The sequence below is a fragment of the Carassius gibelio genome, chromosome A1, assembly GCF_023724105.1.
Source record: "Carassius gibelio isolate Cgi1373 ecotype wild population from Czech Republic chromosome A1, carGib1.2-hapl.c, whole genome shotgun sequence".
Classification (NCBI taxonomy): Eukaryota; Metazoa; Chordata; class Actinopteri; order Cypriniformes; family Cyprinidae; genus Carassius; species Carassius gibelio.
In genome coordinates, this window is record NC_068371.1 from 33,024,539 (window position 1) to 33,042,797 (window position 18,259).

Sequence of the window (18,259 nt, forward strand, 5' to 3'; positions counted from 1 at the left end):
TAAATTGAGTGATAATTGTTAATTAGTGATGAACAGCTGCTGTTAACAAGCAGAATCACTGAAGAAAAGAGAAACACAAGAACTACTACAACTGACTACAGACACAGCCTTAGATGAAATCAACTGAAATAAAATATAGTAAAATAAAGTATTTCGTTCCCCATAGCGTCGATGACGTATTGTCGAAGTTCCCTTCAAAAGGGAACGTCTCAGGTTACAAATGTAACCTTTGTTCTCTGAGAACAGGGAACGAGACAATACGTCTCCCAGCCATGCCTCGGGGTCTGCCTGCCAAACAGTCCCTTCAGAGGAAAGGATATTGTCATGGTTTCAAGGCGCCCTTTTTATATATCCCGGTCGCACGCTCATCATTCAAGCTGATGATTCACGGCTGTCACTGGTCAGCATGATTGCTGCGAGTTGATATTTGATTTCAGACACCTGTCACACCTGAGGCGTTCCCCATAGCGTCGATGACGTATTGTCGAAGTTCCCTTAGAAAGGGAACTGACAACACTCTGTAAATGTCTTTATTGTTTTGTTATTTCTTAAATTGTATTTAATCTCTTCTAGATTTTCTGGCTGTGGTCTCTCAGAACAGCATTGTGAAATTGTGTCTTCAGCTCTACAATCCTCAAACTGTGTCCTGAGAGAGCTGGATCTGAGGAACAATGACCTGCAGGACTCTGGTGTAAAGTTTATTTCTGATGGACTGAAGAGTCCAAACTGTCAGCTGCAGATACTGAGGTATTAAGAACATATAAGAGATAATTTACAGTCAACTGATCACAATGTGTGTGTGTGTGTGTGTGTGTGTGTGTGTGTGCGTGCATGTGTGTGTGTGTTTGTGTGTCTGTAGATGATCTGTGTTTGTGTGTGTGTGTGTCTGTAGATGATCTGACTGTGTGTGTGTGTGTGTGTCTGTAGAAGATCTGACTATTGGTGTGTGTTCTTGTCTCTTTCAGTCTTGCTGGCTGTAATCTCACTGCTAAGTGTTGTGAGAGATTGTCTTCAGCTCTACAATCTTCAAACTGTGTCCTGAGAGAGCTTGATCTGAGGAACAATGACCTGCAGGACTCTGGTGTAAAGTTTATTTCTGATGGACTGAAGAGTCCAAACTGTCAGCTGCAGATACTGAGGTATAAAGAACATATAAGAGATCATTTACAGTCAACTGATCACAGTGTGTGTGTGTGTGTGTGTGTGTGTGTGTGTGTGTGTGTGTGTGTGTGTGTGTGTAGATGATCTGACTGTGTGTGTGTGTGTGTGTGTGTGTGTGTGTGTGTGTTTGGAGATTATCTGACTGTGTGTGTGTGTGTGTGTGTAGATGATCTGACTGCGTGTGTGTGCCTGTAGATGATCTGACTGTTGGTGTGTGTGTGTGTGTGTGTGTGTGTGTGTGTGTAGATGATCTGACTGCGTGTGTGTGCCTGTAGATGATCTGACTGTTGGTGTGTGTTATTGTCTCTTTCAGTCTTGCTGGCTGTAATCTCACTGCTCAGTGTTGTGAGAGATTGTCTTCAGCTCTACAATCATCAAACTGTGTCCTGAGAGAGCTGGATCTGAAGAACAATGACCTGCAGGACTCTGGTGTAAAGTTTATTTCTGATGGACTGAAGAGTCCAAACTGTCAGCTGCAGATACTGAGGTATTAAGAACATGTAAGAGATCATTTACAGTCAACTGATCACAATGTGTGTGTGTGTGTCTGTGTGTCTGTGTGTGTGTGTGTGTGTGCGTGTGTAGATGATCTGACTGTGTGTGTGTATAAAAGACTCTTAGTATACTGCTTAATCGTAGGGGGAGCATCACAATGGGATGTCAGTTAAAACACCTTGAGACAACATCCATTTGCATGTTTATTTCACCAATGCCAGTACATCATTCTTTCCACAGGTGTATCAGACTGGTTTCTGAACTTAAACAAGATAAACAAAAAGTTAAACAATCAAAGGAATTACAAACAAAATCCAAACCATACAAAAACAATAAACTTACATATGTACAAAGCCACAACACCATATGAAAGAATCCAGAGCAGTTAACAAGGAGTGAACTGATTGCTGCTCTAAAGCAACCCTTTTTAAAGGCCCTTAATTGGAGTCAGAATAGGGTGCAGCTATCAACAGTGGGTGGAGCTACAATTACTTTGTCATGGGTTTTTCAACAAAGCCGCCCCAAAATATGACATCATATTTTAAATTCTAGAAAATCACAATGACATAATACTCAAGACTAATCCTTAATAGAGGGTAAAGGAATAAGCCGGCTAACAGGACGAACATAAGATTTCCCTTTGATTTCTATCTCAGCAACTCTAACACGGCCATCCTTGCCCAATAAAGTCTTTAATACTTTACCAATGGGCCATAAAGCACGGGGAAGTCGAGGGTCCAAGATCATGACTACATCAGAATCTTTCAGGTTACCTCGATCTTGCTGCCATTTTTGGCGAATTTGTAGATTTGGCAGATAATTCCTAATAAAACTGGTCCAAAATTGATCCGCCAGAACCTGGCTATGTCTCCATCTTCTCTGATATAAAGTATTAGAATCTGCATAAATCACTTGGGGTAACGAAGCATCCCGCCGCCCCATTAGAAGCAAATTAGGAGTAAAAGGATCCAAATCATCAGCACTAGAAGAGACCTATCCTAAAGGTTTGGAATTCAATATTTCTTCAACCTCCACCAATACAGTTGTTAGAACCTCCTCAGTAACTACTGGACCTCCTAAAACAGATCGAAGTGAACCCTTGATGGATCGGATTTCCCTCTCCCACGTTACTCCAAAATGTGGAGCATAAGGAGGATTATAGGTTAATTTGATCTGATGATTCGACAGTTTTTCTTGCAAGACTGGACTTAATTGGTCAAAGGCACTTTTCAGTTCACTTTCACCCCCATGAAAATTAGTTCCTTGATCACAGATCACTTCATAAGGTTGTCCTCTTCGAGCTACAAAACGACGGAGTGCCATTAAAAAACTATCAGTGTAAAGACTAGTCAGCAGTTCTAAATGAACACATCTAGTGGTCTGACATTTGAAAAGTAATCCCCATCGCTTCTCAGTCTTACGACCAGACTTGATCACAAATGGCCCAAAACAGTCCATTCCTGTGGACCAGAAGGGAGGTTTGAACAGATTGAGCTTAGGTGGAGGAAGATCAGCCATCCTAGGAACTATTGGTTTTCCTTTCCATTTTGCACACTCCAGACACTTTCTTTGATATTTCTTCACAGCTTGTCTACCTTTTAGAATCCAGTAGTAGTGCCTAAGATGAGCATAAACTCTATCTACTCCAGGATGACCCAATTTGGCATCTACAGCTGCAATCAAAAGTTGGACGATAGAGTTTTTCGAATAAAGAATAATTGGATGAATGGTATCAAAAGCCAGTTCTTGACTATGTCGAAGTCGCCCTCATACTCTAATAACTTCAGGAATGGGATCGAACTCAGGTGCAAGATTGTACAATCAACTACTAGATGGAACACTTTTACCAATTTGCAATGCGCCATACTCCTCTGCAAAGTCTTTCCTCTGAGCCTGTCGCAACAGGAGAAGTTCAATCTGAGCCTTGTCCAGCAAAGAGTTAACTGCCACAGCTTCAACAAGCTCATTCCACAACTTGTATTGCTGAACATCAAGATTCACAAAGTTATCTTCAACATCCGTAAGGCCACAGAACAGAGTCTTCCTTAACTCTGTAGCATCAGAGTTTTCAGTCATACCAGGGAATTTTGGCCACTGATCAGGGTCAGAATAAAGGAAAGAAGGGCCTCGAGTCCAATGATTAGGTTTGGTTAGATCAGTCAGATTCTTGTCCCTAGTGATATCATCAGCTGGATTGCTAGTGGTATTAACATAACGCCATTGATCAGGAGCAGAGTACTCTAAGATTTCAGTAATACGGTTTGCAACAAATACTTTATAGCGGCAAGTCTCCGAACGAATCCAGTTGTGTACTGTCATCGAATCAGACCACAATATTGTTTGTTGAATAAGCAGATCAAGTTCCCTCTGCAACAGATTTGCCAATTGAACCCCAGTGAGGGCAGCACACAATTCTAGACGAGGTATATAAATTGACTTACGAGGTGCAACTCTGGATCGGGCCAACACAAAGGAGACTAGAACTTCACTCTACTGATTGATAGTCCTTAAGTAGGCCACTGACCCATAAGCAAATTCTGAGGCGTAACAAAATACGTGCAACTCCCTCCTAAGGGAATTTCCATCAAGATCAACAGGACCATACGTTCTTGGTAGTTCAAAGGATGTGATAGCAGGAAGTTCACTCTCCCATGCTACCCAGGCCTTCTTAATATCTTCAGGTAGTGCAGGATCATCCCATTGTCTTCCTTTACTCCACATTTGTTGAAGCAGGACTTTGGCTCTAGTGGTAAAAGGAACCCTATAGGTCATATTGACTTGCAAGGACCCTATAAACATTGTGCAAGGTAAGAGAATCATAAGCAACAGGACAATGTTTGTAACCGAGGGTATCTCTGGCACAGTGCCAAATTAGTCCCAGCATGCCTTCACTAGGATCTGAACAGTCTTGACTTAACCAAAGTTCAGTGTGGGCAGACTTTGCGTCGCTGGGCAGATCTTCCACCACCTCTGAAACATCACTTGCCCACTGTCGAATTTCAAAGCCTCCATCTCTCAAATGGGTCTGTAACTTCCCAACCAACTCCTTTGCTGTCTGGATGTCCATTACACTTTGTAGACAGTTATCAACATAAAAAGCCTTGGTGATAGACTCCTTAACATCTTCACAATCCTCTGGTAGAGCTCTTACATGCTTTTGCAAAGCATAAACCGCACAGCAAGGGCTACAGGTACTTCCAAATGGCAAAACTTGCCATTTATAAACATCAGCTGGCTTATCCAGTCTCATGCTTCGCCACAGAAAACACAAGAGAGGTTTTTTAGAAGGCAACAGACAAACTTGATGAAACATGGACTTAATATCACCACTAATGGCCACAGGACGTTCCCTAAAACGAAGGAGTACACCTAATAAGGATGACCCTAAGTTCGGACCAGGCAGTAGGTGAGCATTCAGTGATTCTCCTTTATACATATAGGAACAGTTAAACACTATTCGATTCTTTCCATTATGCTTTACGAGATGGTGAGGTACAAACCAGGACTCACTACTTTGAAAGGCTTCTTCATGACTCAACTTTCTCACATAACCAGAATCAACCAGTTTTTGAATCTCTCCTTCATAGATAAGGGCCTGCTCTGGATTTCATGTCAGTTGGCGCTCTGTCCATTGGAGGGATGACATAACTGCCACTTTAGGAGCATTGAACAAGGGTGCATGCTTTAAACGAAGTAGAGGAGTGGCATATTTACATATCATACTTGTCTTGTTTGGACCGTATAATGGTCTTTTCACTCTTATAGGGAAACACGTCCACTTGCCATAACCGCTCTACATCCTGTTGGAGTTGAGAGGTAATGGAAACTCCAGAAAGAAACAGACACTGGGTTTCAGTCTCATTTGATTGAGCGGACGATACTGGACCTTGAAGAGCCCATCCCAATCTGGTATGAACTGCGACTGGTCCCCCATGAGGGCAAAGACGAACCTTCTCCACTGGAGCTATAAGATACGATTGATCAGCACCAATCAAAAGCATAGGCTGGACTTTATTAAATGTTTCCAGTGGAAGTCCCTTTAGATGGTTGAATCGTTTTAGAAGGCTAGAAATGGGATAGGATTGCTCAGGAAGGCCCAATCCCTGTGCAATGAAAGCCCCTTGGATCTGATATTTCTTATGAGAATTTGCTGGACAAAATGTAAAGTTTACACTGGCTCCTCTCAGGACCTCTGTGTCTTGATGCACAGTTCTTAGCACCAATGATTCAGCTCTGCCCTTCAATCCAAGTTGCTGTGCTGCTAGAGGTAGAGCATTGTCCTTTCAGAACCGTCATCTAAGAAGGCATAAGTCTCCATACATCTACCATTATGGCTCAGCAGGTCTTTAACTACTTTCAGTACAACTCTTGGGGAACAGCTTGGGCGACTAAACAAGAAAACACCAGAGTCTGGCTTCTTCTGATTAACCTCATGTAGAATTCCCATGTGTTTACCTTTACATTTCGGACAGCCTTTTTTAGGTCACACGAGAGGCCTGATGAGCCCTGCCACATCTCCAACAGCAATGATGCTCTTTAATCCATTTTCTCATATTCTCCAGATCAAGCAGGCTAAAAGCTTGGCATCTACTGAGGTGATGATCATCACTTTTACAGAATGGACATGGGAACCTCAGAAACTCCTTTCCCTCAAAACTGGAATTTTGGACGGGACTAAAAGAATCACTGATCTTTTCTACTGGAACACCACTTACTCCATGAATAATAGTTGTAGTTGGTACTGCCTTAGTTTCCTCCCCATCTGGTAATGGTCATTAGGTTTCTGCCGGACAACACCGACTTGTCCTACTATTGCTTGACAGTCTGCTTCCTCTTGCAGCCATGAAGAGAAATTCACCAAGTTATTGGGTTCTCCTGGTCGAGTGGCTCTACTATGCAGGATGTAATTAGCAACTTGTTCAGGGGGGAGTTTACTCAATATTTTCTGTACATGAGAAGCACAGGCCAGCTCTGCTGCTCCTTCACCTTCACCCCAGGACTGTAACATCCCCACCAAGGCACGAATACGAACTGCTAAGCTACTGAAAGCTTGTGAATCACCCGTTTTAATGGTTGGGAGGCCCATAATCTCAGCAATTCCTCTCAAAACTAGTTGATGTGGCTGACCATATTTCTGCTGGAGGGCTGCCCACGCTGCACTGAATGGCAGAGGATGGTTAGAATAAGCCAAAACTAAGTTGCGTGCTGAATCTAATTTTAAATGGTCTAGGAGAATATGGAATTTGTACTGCTCAGTCTCATCTGGGGGTAGTAAATTCTCCAGAGCCACCTTTAACATTATGAATTATTTAGGATCCTCCTAATAAAGATATGGAAATGAAGGACCTTCAATTCGAGAAGATATTATGGAGGATAGCTTACTTGGGCTCTTGGCTCATATCCTGTTTGAGAACTTGAAACAGGCTGTTGAACTGAAGACTGAGAAACACAAGGTATAGGATTATTCTCTTGTATCTTGTTACTTTGTTGTTGCACAATAGGTCTCACAAGAGGAGGTAAAGGTAAACTGGGCATAGCTAATGGTAGTGAAGACTGAACATCTTGATTCCCCTGCTGGACACAAGTGGTCATATTTCCACTTTGAGCTGTAATGGGTACAGATGGTGTAATCGTGCCAGATGCCAAATATGTAGAAGGAACAGGTAATTGACTAAAAGGAGGGTCAGATCTAACCACCGAATTATGCAAAGCCGGCTGTGAAAATGGTGGATACTGAGATGACATAAAACCCTGGCAATTTTGTGCTTGGTGAACAGCATTCATAGGAACTGACAAATGGCTTGGATACAAAGGACCTGGTACTGGTGGCCAAAAACCAGGATAAACTGGGCCAAACAATGGTGGATTCATAGCACAAGGAGGGATTGGTGGCTGCACTGCAGGTCTAGATGCATGAGACTGTCCTGATAACTGATGATACGGATCCACCCAAGGGTTTAGAGCATGCAAATCAGGGGCCATGAACTGACTTGCCGGATACTGTGAACTTCCCATCAAAGTATACAAATGAGGAGCATAAGGGCTTCGATCTGCAAGTAGTTGCCTTGACACTGGATGGCTAACAACGTTCACATCAGTAGGGACTTGATTTACGCGTGAAACATTCAAATCAGGAGCCAAATGGGATTGAGGAGTCAGCACCATAGAAGGAGGTGAAGGAAAAGAGGACGCTCTACTCACACATGGCAGTGACTTTAACTCGGAACTAACTTTCCCATGATGTTGTTCCTGTAGATGAACTCTGAGTTCTTGAGCTAATGCTGCAGCTGAATCAGTCACCGTACAAGGGACGAGAGAATCCTTATCAGGTGAGGGCGGTGCAGATAAATTCTTGCTACCTTCTTCAGATGACCAAGAACTTCCTGAAGAACACATCCGATTCACTTTGGAATTTATCTGCTTCACACTTCGGCCTAATTCCATTACAAACTCCTTTAACTGCTTCATTTCCAGTAAGACAGGGTCACAAGGTTCAGAATGACTCTCTCTGGCATATTCAATACTGCTTTGGACTGGAGCTGAGGAAACTGACTGACTGGCTCGAGGAGGCTTTGAGGGCGGTAAGGTAGTCTCATAGTCCTCAAGATAGACTGGAGGCTTGGTCTGTCTTGAAGATTCTCGCCGAGGTGGTACATGGCATTGGTTAGTATGTTGCTCTTGGTCCATTGGAATGCTCAACTCCGGCTCGAAGGACCATGTAAAAGACTCTTAGGATACTGCTTATTCGTAGGGGGAGCATCACAATGGGATGTCAGTTAAAACACCTTGAGACAACATCCATTTGCATGTTTATTTCACCAATGCCAGTACATCATTCTTTCCACAGGTGTATCAGACTGGTTTCTGAACTTAAACAAGATAAACAAAAAGTTAAACCATCAAAGGAATTACAAACAAAATCCAAGATGATGATGTTTGTAGATGATCTGACTGTGTGTGTGTGTGTGTGTGTGTATGTGTGTATAGATGATCTGACTGTTTGTGTGTGTGTGTGTCTGTGTGTGTCTGTGTGTGTCTGTAGATGATCTGACTGTTGGTGTGTGTTCTTGTCTCTTTCAGTCTTGCTGGCTGTAATCTCACTGCTCAGTGTTGTGAGAGATTGTCTTCAGCTCTACAATCTTCAAACTGTGTCCTGAGAGAGCTGGATCTGAGGAACAATGACCTGCAGGACTCTGGTGTAAAGTTTATTTCTGATGGACTGAAGAGTCCAAACTGTCAGCTGCAGATACTGAGGTATAAAGAACATGTAAGAGATCATTTACAGTCAACTGATCACAATGTGTGTGTGTGTGTCTGTGTGTCTGTGTGTCTGTGTGTGTGTGTGTGTGTGTGTGTGTGTGTGCGTGTGTAGATGATCTGACTGTGTGTGTGTGTGTGTCTGCAGATACTGAGGTATAAAGAACATGTAAGAGATCATTTACAGTCAACTGATCACAATGTGTGTGTGTGTCTGTGTGTGTCTGGTGTGTGTGTGTGTGTGTCTGTAGATGATTTGTGTGTGTCTGTAGTTGATCTGTCTCTGTGTTTGTGTGTCTGTAGGTTGTCTGGCTGTATGGTGACAGAGGAAGGCTGTGGTTATTTGTCTTCAGCTCTGAGTTCAAACCCCTCACACCTGAGAGAGCTGGATCTGAGCTACAATCACCCAGGACAATCAGGAGTCCAGCTGCTCAAACACAAACTTCAGGATTTAAACTATAAACTGCAGATACTCAAGTATGTCAAACACTAATACTGACGTACTGAACATGTGCGTGAATGATGCAGATCTACATTAAATTGTTTTAAAATAATGGTTTTATTAACAACATTTGGGAGGAGCTTGTTCAAAATGATCAACCAGTTTAGCACAGGTGTAACGCATTCTTATAGTTAATTCAATTAACACGCTAATTCATACATATTATATACATATGTGTATGTATATATGTATATCCCATAGTCAGTCCCATAGACTCCCCATGTTAAAATGCCCAACTTTACAGCAGAAAAAAACATGTTTACAGCCTGGTTCAAAAAATGATTTTGGTCTATATAGCTAATTTTGCCCTTTATGACAACTGTGAGGGGGGTGAATTTTTTTTACAACTTATCCGTTTAAATTATATTAAGGCTTAAAGTTCTGCTTAATTAAGGGCGTGGCCACTTGAGTGACAGGTGGATTGCCGCTGCTGACAATGCTGTCGCGCTAGGTGGGCGTGGCTTCAGCAATCAGCTCCCGCCTTTTTGCCCATTTTCAAATATCCGGGAGAGTCGCGTGGTGACGCGCTGCCAAGATGGCGACGGCCCGCTCTGCACACTTTGAGCTTCAAAACCGCTATTAGGGAGACTATGGGTGACGTCACAGACACTACGTCCATATTTTTTTACAGTCTATGGTCTATACTAAGCAAGCTATGATGACTTTCACCTTGATATTTTATATAACTGACTCGCTGAGGACAGCCTAAAAAGATGCTCAGGACAGTTGACGGGCCACTGCTGCGCATCGTCACGAAAGCTCATCTTTTTCACATGTTTTTGAGCCTTACCGCTTTTTGATTTAAACATTAACAAGCGCTGTATTCGGTGCGGAGAGAGAGAGAGAGAGAGAGAGCCACGTATCACGGACAGCGACACTGAACCGAGCTCTCTTCTGCGAAGTTCTCTCCAAAGTCCCTCCTGCACCTGAACGAACAAATACAAATCGCAGTTTGAACAAACAGAAAGATGTGAAAGAGCCCAATTCAGTACTCGCGGTGTTCTGGTGTTCAGGGCTCATGCAGAGAAAGGCCCAAACACTTGAACATCGATTATTTTTTTCTCTTGTGCCGACAAATACATACACCTTGGAAATTATGCTCGAAAAAACTGTCAGTTATTTCTGAAGTGAAAGTAAACAGTTGAGGAAAAAAATGGGATGTGTATTATATTGGATGCTTTCATCGTCTCTTAAAGTGACCACGCCTAATTTAGCGACTGGCTGCTGCAATGTTAATCAAAGAAAATTAAAGAAAATCACTCACTGCTCTTGACTAAATTACTTTGTAGTTTTAACAGTCAAACCAAAAATTATTCAGACACCAGATATAATTTTTGATATAGCAAAACTGTAATAATTTGAGAAATGGTGAAAGTGTCTGAATAAATGTAGGTTTGATTGTATATTTCATTTTTACATTGAAGACTATCCAGTGCTATTTTACATTTAATTATTTGGTTTCTGTACCTTGACACCTACAAACTTGAAAAAAACTTAAACATTGGTGTGAAACAGGCGTAAGGTTGTTTGCACCTTGTGCAATGTGGATTTAGTTTACAACTTTTTCAAGCACATTGTGATGCATTTTGGAAACAGGAGATGAGCCCCTTTTCTAATGCACCACCTAGCTTGATAAACCACTTCTCAAAGACTTACTGTTTGTCATGTTATTTGGGTAGCACACATATTCTGAATGCCTTCGGCAGAATTTGAATGAGCCATTTTAATCTAGATTAATTTCAAGATCACAGTGAGATTAATCTAGATTAAAAAAAAATAATCTATGCCCACCACTAATATATATATATATATATATATATATATATATATATATATATATATATATATATATATATATATATATATATATATATATATATTTATTATTATTATTATTATTATTATTATTATTATTATATATATTTTTTTTTTTTTTTTTTTTTTTTTCATAATCATAACCCACTGGCCCCAAAGCTACTCCTTACCCATCAGGTCCAGCCGAAGTTTTTAGCTTGATGACTTTGCTTGCCCTGCCAGAAAGACATCCTTTTCACTCACCAGTGTCCTCTTTTGTCTCAGTCATAGCAACCATTCCTCCAATAAAAAAGTGGACATTTTGGGGCTGAGACAAGCGCTGATTAATGCACACGTACAGTTTCACCCGTTAATAACCAAAGCGCACATTTATTCTTTGTACGTCTCTTTGTCCTCCAAAACAGTCATTAGAGCCATCAGCGAGTCTGAGCCGTGCTCCAGATTCCACCGCTGCAAAACCTCTTTCTCCTCCCTCCTCTGTTCAGTCTTTTCCTCCATCTCTCTCTACATCTTTCTGTGTCCTGCAGCTCCTGTAACAGATGCTGGCGTGAGGCTGCCTCCACCAGTGCCTCAAGCCTATGCTCCTCCTCCATTCCCTTCTTCGCCTCTCTCTGTGTTCCTCCCCAACCACAAGGAGTCAATCCATGTATGACACTGTCTCTTCAAACTCTGGTGTCTCTCTCTCCCAATTCAGTTCTTCAATCCAAATCTCAGTTCTCTCTAAAAACGATGCATTAAGAGCAGGGGTGTGAAAACTTTTTGAATTTGAAGATCAGGATAAACTGAACAAATTTTGTCTTCTGGGAAACATGTATGTTCTGTAGCTTCTGAAGTGCAGTGCTAAATTAAAAAAAATATATATATTTAGGCAAAATAAGAAAAATGTACACAAATGTACACGTTCAAAGGTTTACACACACGGCTCTTGATGCATGGTTTTTCCTTCTGCAGCATCAGTGAGTGTTTGATCCTTTTTCTGTGATTTCCATATTTTCCGACCTCTGAGGAATGACCCATGTGATTCGCGTAGATCCGAGTTGTTTATTTTTTTTAGGGGTGTGTTAAGGTTGGTTACTGCATGAAGATTGAAATCGCACAAATGGCCTTAAGCTAAATAATGGACGCAATGGTCCTGAGAGCGCTGCACGAGCTCGCGTTGCCATCTGTAGGACAGTTAAAGTGTTCAAATGATTCAAAGCACCAAACGTGAGCAGAATCAGCGCTGTAACGTATTACTCGAAGAATTTGAGATTGGTAGTGCTGTCATAAATTCACAACGGTTGTGCTGTAATTATATAATAGACTGTACTGTGACGTGCTACATGTCTGCTGTTACAGTACTGTTTTTAATTGTGATTCACTGTTAGCACTCTGCTTGATTTGAGCCGCAACATTTGTCATTAGAAACGTTTATAAATCTGTTGTTGTTTACAAAGTGTCAGTGTCACAATCCTTCAGAAATCATTCTAATATGCTGATCTGCTGCCCAATAAACATTTCTGATTATTATCAATGTTATAAACAGTTTTGCTGCTTAATATTTTTTTGTGGAAACAATGATACCACTCAAACAATATTTAAAAAAGAGAACGAAATTTATAATTTATTTCATCATGTATGAAAGTGACAAAAAGTGACTGAAGATATTTAAAATGATTTTTATTTAATAAATGCATTAACACATTTAATTAATACATTTAATAAATGCAAATAAATATTGTTCATTAAAAGTGCATCTTCATTTCCACACAAAATATGAAGCAGTAAAATTGTTTTCAACATTGATAATAATCAGAAATGTTTCTTGAGAGTCAAATAAATTGTAATGATTTCTTAAAGAATCATGTGACACTGAAAACTGGAGTAATGATGAAGAAAACTCTGCTTTGCATCACAGGAATAAAATTACATTTTGTAATGTATTAAAACTTTTGAGCAGAGTCATTTGTATAAATTCAACTATTATTTTCTCTTGTGTACTATAAAGAATCAGCCCACTTTAAAATAATCACATTTTGTTGCTTTGCAGCCTGAAATGTAGACGGACGCAGTTTATTAAATTATTAAATTAAATTATTAAATAGATTTTTAAATTAAATTAAATTGCAACTTAAATGTGAGTAGTTTTTTTTCTGTCTTTCAGGATATATCTGTATGCACAGACAGGTATTTATTTATTTATTTTTTTGTCTTGTCAAAAGCAGGAATTAAAAGTTCAGTCCAGTGTATGTTAATGTTTGCTAATTTCTTGAGTATGTAACTATTACACACAAGACTTGAGGACCAAACGATCAGTGACAGCAACATTGAGCAGAACAAAGCTGTCACGCATTTTAAACCTTTTAACAACAGAGCAAAAACAGCAAAAATCTGTAAAATGATCAAATACACCCATCAAGTGCATGAGCTCAGAGGAAAACAACTACAGATAACAAAGCAGCCCTGATGACGGTTGAAAAAACAATTTAAAGACAAGAGTCAAGCGGCATTTATTTGTCATTTCCATAGTTAACACTGGGGAAAACTTGTCATTGAAATGCTTGTGACAAGTCTCAGACATACAGTGACAATAACAAGACATAAAAGACATAGTCATACATGGAGAGCACTGAGGTTCTTGAGTGACTACAGTGCCCATAGACAGAAAGACATGGACAGAGCATTATATGCAATAAATAAACTTAAGAGCAGCACACATTCAGATGTATTCCTGAGTAGAGCAATGTCCAAAAAGTCACTATAGCATGTCACAGAGCAACATGAAGGAATATTAAAAAAAGTGGCAGTGCAAGTACAATGAAAGTAAACATAAGACCATTGTGTATTCCGTTTTTTTTTTTTTTTTTTTTGTTAGATGGAGGACAGCTGATTGTTAAGTAGTCTGATGGCTTGAAGATAGAAGCTGTTCTTCAGTCTGGTTGTCAGTGAACGGATGGATCGGAAACGTCTGCCAGATGGCAGTGTGGCAAACAGGTGATGAGCAGGATGATAGATGTCCTGTAAGACTGGGAGTTTATGTTTAATAATGAATGAATAATGAATAATGAGCTCTGCTGTTCTCACCACTCGCTGAAGAGCTTTGCGGTCTGAAGAAGAGCAGTTTCTGTACCATAAAGTGATGCAGCCGATCAGAATGATCTCTAAAGTGCAGCGATAGAAGTTTGACATGATTTTAGAGGAGATGCCAAACCTTCTTCAGTCTCCACAGGAAGTAGAGACGCTGACAGGCTTATCTCACTATGGTCTCTAAGTGAAAGCTCCAGGAAAGATCCTCCGTGATGTGAATGCCAAGGAACTTGTAGCTCTTAACTGTCTCTACTATCTCTCCGTTGATGTGAATGGGAACATGACCCTCTCTCTGTGACTTCCTGTAGTCCACAATCATCTCCTTGGTCTTGCTGACGTTTAGAGAGAGATTGTTATCAGCACACCATGCTGTGAAATTTAATTAAATTTAAATGTATGCATTTAGCAGACGCTTTTATCCAAAGCAACTTACAGTGCATTCAGGCTATCAATTTTTACCTATCATGTAGAGTGAGTGCATTAACCTCATCTCTGTAGGATGTCTCATATCCATTAGTGATGAGTCCTAGGATAGTAGTATCGTCAGAAAAGCAAAGCAAAGCACTCAAGTGACTGTTAAGACCCAGATTTTTCAGTTTGGTTATAAGTTTGTTATGGATGATGGTGTTAAATGCAGAGCTGTAATCAATGAACAGCATCCGCACATAGGTGTTGTAAGGATCCACCCGCCAGCACAAATAGCAGAATCAAGCGGCCTGGTCGAAGGTTTAATGCATATTCAGTCTTTTACTTGCACTTCTGAATCTATCAGGATTTAGTTTGAATCCTGGTCTAGCTCCATGCTCAATCTGACTCCAATTTCACGTGATAATTAAATTTAGACAATGTTTCCATTTAAAAACTGATCACAAATGTTGATTATGTATCAATTTTGATATTTGATTATTCTGGACTCACTATACTTTCAATTATCCGTTCACTGGGGACCTAATGTCTCTTTTAAGTCTCTCGCTAGCTTCACGTGGATCTTACGATCACAAACTCGCCATTCTGATGCTAGTCAGAGGATGTAGGTAGACTAATACATGTTTTCCCTGCCGCCTACTGCTTGCTTATGACAAAAGTGTAGTTTATTTAGTCTTTTCCCATACAACTTGCTAACAGCAGTGATAGACAGAAATCAGAAGGTCTCCGATGATGTGCCTACTGCTCCTATCATTCTCGAGCCTTCAGTTTGACCTATCCTAGCCATAGATTTGCGGTAACAAAATCCTCCTCACAGTTTACTACTAATAATGATTTCAGACGAGTTTAGAATAAATAAAATATAACAATTTATTATTAGTCAGGTATAATTGTATCATGTCAATTACATAATGAAACAATCAGAAGCCAATTTAGAAAGAAAAATGCAGTTGCAAATCACATTGTAACCGCCTGGCAACTTTGCTCCTGCACAGACACTGTAGCCATATGGGCAACAACCACGTGATCCACACAGGAGACAAACAAATTTAACATAGTCACACATGTAACAGTTATTCTAATTTAAGACACATGTTCTAAAATGCATAGCAAAGCACTCAGGTGTTTTAGAGAATAAACTTAACTAGCCAATGTGTGCAGGTAGTAGCACAAACAACTATACAATGTGCTCTATGGGCACAATGTGTTCAACACAATTACATTTTTGAGTAAATAATAATATACCTGATTACAGAAAGATACATAGTATGGAGCATATGAGATACAATACACTCCACACTATGGGATCGGTTTTATTGTTGTATTGCATGGCAGAATGATATCTGTTTTCTGTGAGCTCCTGAGTTTTGGCTTGGGGAGTTAATTTCGTAAGGAAATAATTTAATTCCTTTCAGTGTCTCTTCCCTCCAAGTGTTCCAGGGCAGAGTGTATGGCCATTGCAATGGCATCATCAGTGGATCTGTTAGAATGGTAAGCAAATTGCAATGGGTCTAAGGTGTCAGGAAGAGAGGAGCAGATGTGGGATTTGACTAGATGTACGAAGCACTTCATGATGACTGATGTCAGTGCTACAGGGCGGTAGTCGTTCAGGGAGGAGACAGTTGTTTTCTTGGGAACAGGGATGATGGTGGTTTGCTTGAAGCATGTGGGGATCACTGCATGTCTCAAGGAGAGGTTGAAGATGTTGGTGAAGACATCTGCTAACTGGACAGCACAGACCCTCACGACACATCCGTGTATGCCATCTGGACCTGGAGCTTTGTGGCCGTTGACTCTCTTGAAGGCCTTACTCACTTCGAGGTTACAACCAAGGGGCAGGTGTCAATGTTTTTTACAGCAGGAAGTGTGTTGTCTCTCTCAAAGCGAGCATAGAATGTATTGAGCTCATCTGGTAAAGAGGCAGACAAAGACACACCACTGATTTTCCTTCCCTTGTAGTCTGTGATGAAACGTAGACTGCTCCACATGCTTTGGGGGTCAGAGCCATGATATTCTGACTCCACTTTGTCCCTAAAGTCTCTTTTGGCTGATTTTATTGATCTTTGAAGGTCATACCTGGACTTCTTGTAAGCAGTTAGATCCCAAGAGTTGAAGGCAGCAGTCCGTGCTCTTAATTTGGCTCGCACCTCACCGTTGACCCATGTTTTCTGGTTTGAAAATGATTTAACATTAATGGATGGGACAACATCCTCTGTGCATTTGTTAATGTAGCCTATCACAGAGTCTGTGTATTCCTGTATGTTGTCTCCTGCTGCATCTTGAAACATCTGTCTATGGAATCAAAGCAGTCCTGTAGTCCTCTTCACTCCATTTGTAGACTGTTTTAGAAACCGGTTTGTCCTGTTTGAGGCATTGTCTGTAGGCTGGTAACAGCAGTATGCTAATGTGGTCACCTTTGTCAAATGCTGGTCAGGGGAGGGGTTTGTAACTATCCTTTAGTGACACTGCTAAAATCCCCAACAACGATGAAAGCAGAGTCAGGATGAACAATATCTAATCTGTTTATGGTGCTGTACAGTTCGTCCAATGCTTTAGTTTTGTCCATGTGAGGCGGGATGTATTAATTAAAATTGATTGAATTAAACTCCCGCGCGAGGTAGAAGGGACACACTTTAACGGAGAGCAGTTCAATCTCTGGGGAGCAGTGTGTAGATAAAACTGTAACATCAGTGCCCCAGCGAGTGTTAATCATAAAGCACACACCTCCACCTCTGCTATTACCGGAGTTTAGCAATCTGTCATGACTAAAAACTGAGAATCCAGGCGGTGTAATGGCCGTATCGGGTACTTCTGAGTGTAACCACGTCTCACAGAAAGCCAGAACGCGGCAGTTACGAATGTCCCTTTGGTATGTGATTCTCACATTAAGTTCGTCAAGTTTGTTATCCGGAGACTGTAAAGTAGCTACTGACGGTGTCAGACCATTTTACAGATGTGTTTAGTTCAGTGAAAGAACTCAAAACTCAGAATAGAGAAATACACATAATTGGTGTAATATTAGCAGAGCAAGTGTTTCTCAAGAGCTCATGGTGCAAAGTGTGTTCAGTCGTACACACACACACGCACACACACACACACTCGGGTGTTTTTGTGAAAAATGGGTTCATCCCATAGGCGTAATGGTTTTTATACTGTACAAACTGTATATTCTAGTCCTCATAAGTCACCCTCTCCTTGCAATACCTGTGTCACCCATTATACAGAGTTGTGTCCTGATATGACACAAAGACAAGATCACACACACAAACACACACACACACACACAGTGTGTTCAGTCGTACAGCTGCAGGAGACACTGGTTTGTCAATATGACAGTGTTTTATTAATCGCTCCGTCACTCGTCTGTGAACCCAAAATCAGCTCACATTGGTTCTGGTTCAATCAGGCAAACCAGGAGACAGTTTTTCAGCCATTCTTTTCTCATCAGACAGCAAGCACAGCTGCTCAGAAGGGTCTCTCTCTCAGCAGCAGATCCAAGCCCTCGCTCGATGCTCATCAGACGCTTTCAAAAGCTGC

General features: G+C 40.9%; 1 protein-coding gene across 18 annotated transcripts in view; it reads left to right on the plus strand.

Annotated features, from left to right (window-relative positions):
* Nucleotides 1–18,259, plus strand: part of LOC128019083 (NACHT, LRR and PYD domains-containing protein 12-like) — a 282,672-nt gene that overhangs the window by 116,077 nt on the left and 148,336 nt on the right. The window contains exon 9 of one of the 18 annotated variants that reach the window (XM_052605429.1): nt 9,217–9,390. The exons of 16 other annotated variants lie outside the window; for them this stretch is intronic. In XM_052605429.1, the coding sequence (XP_052461389.1) occupies nt 9,217–9,390 (174 nt within the window). Of the gene's footprint in view, nt 1–8,736; nt 8,911–9,216; nt 9,391–18,259 lie in introns of all 18 variants that reach the window. One more of the 18 variants, XM_052605720.1, reaches the window with a different exon arrangement.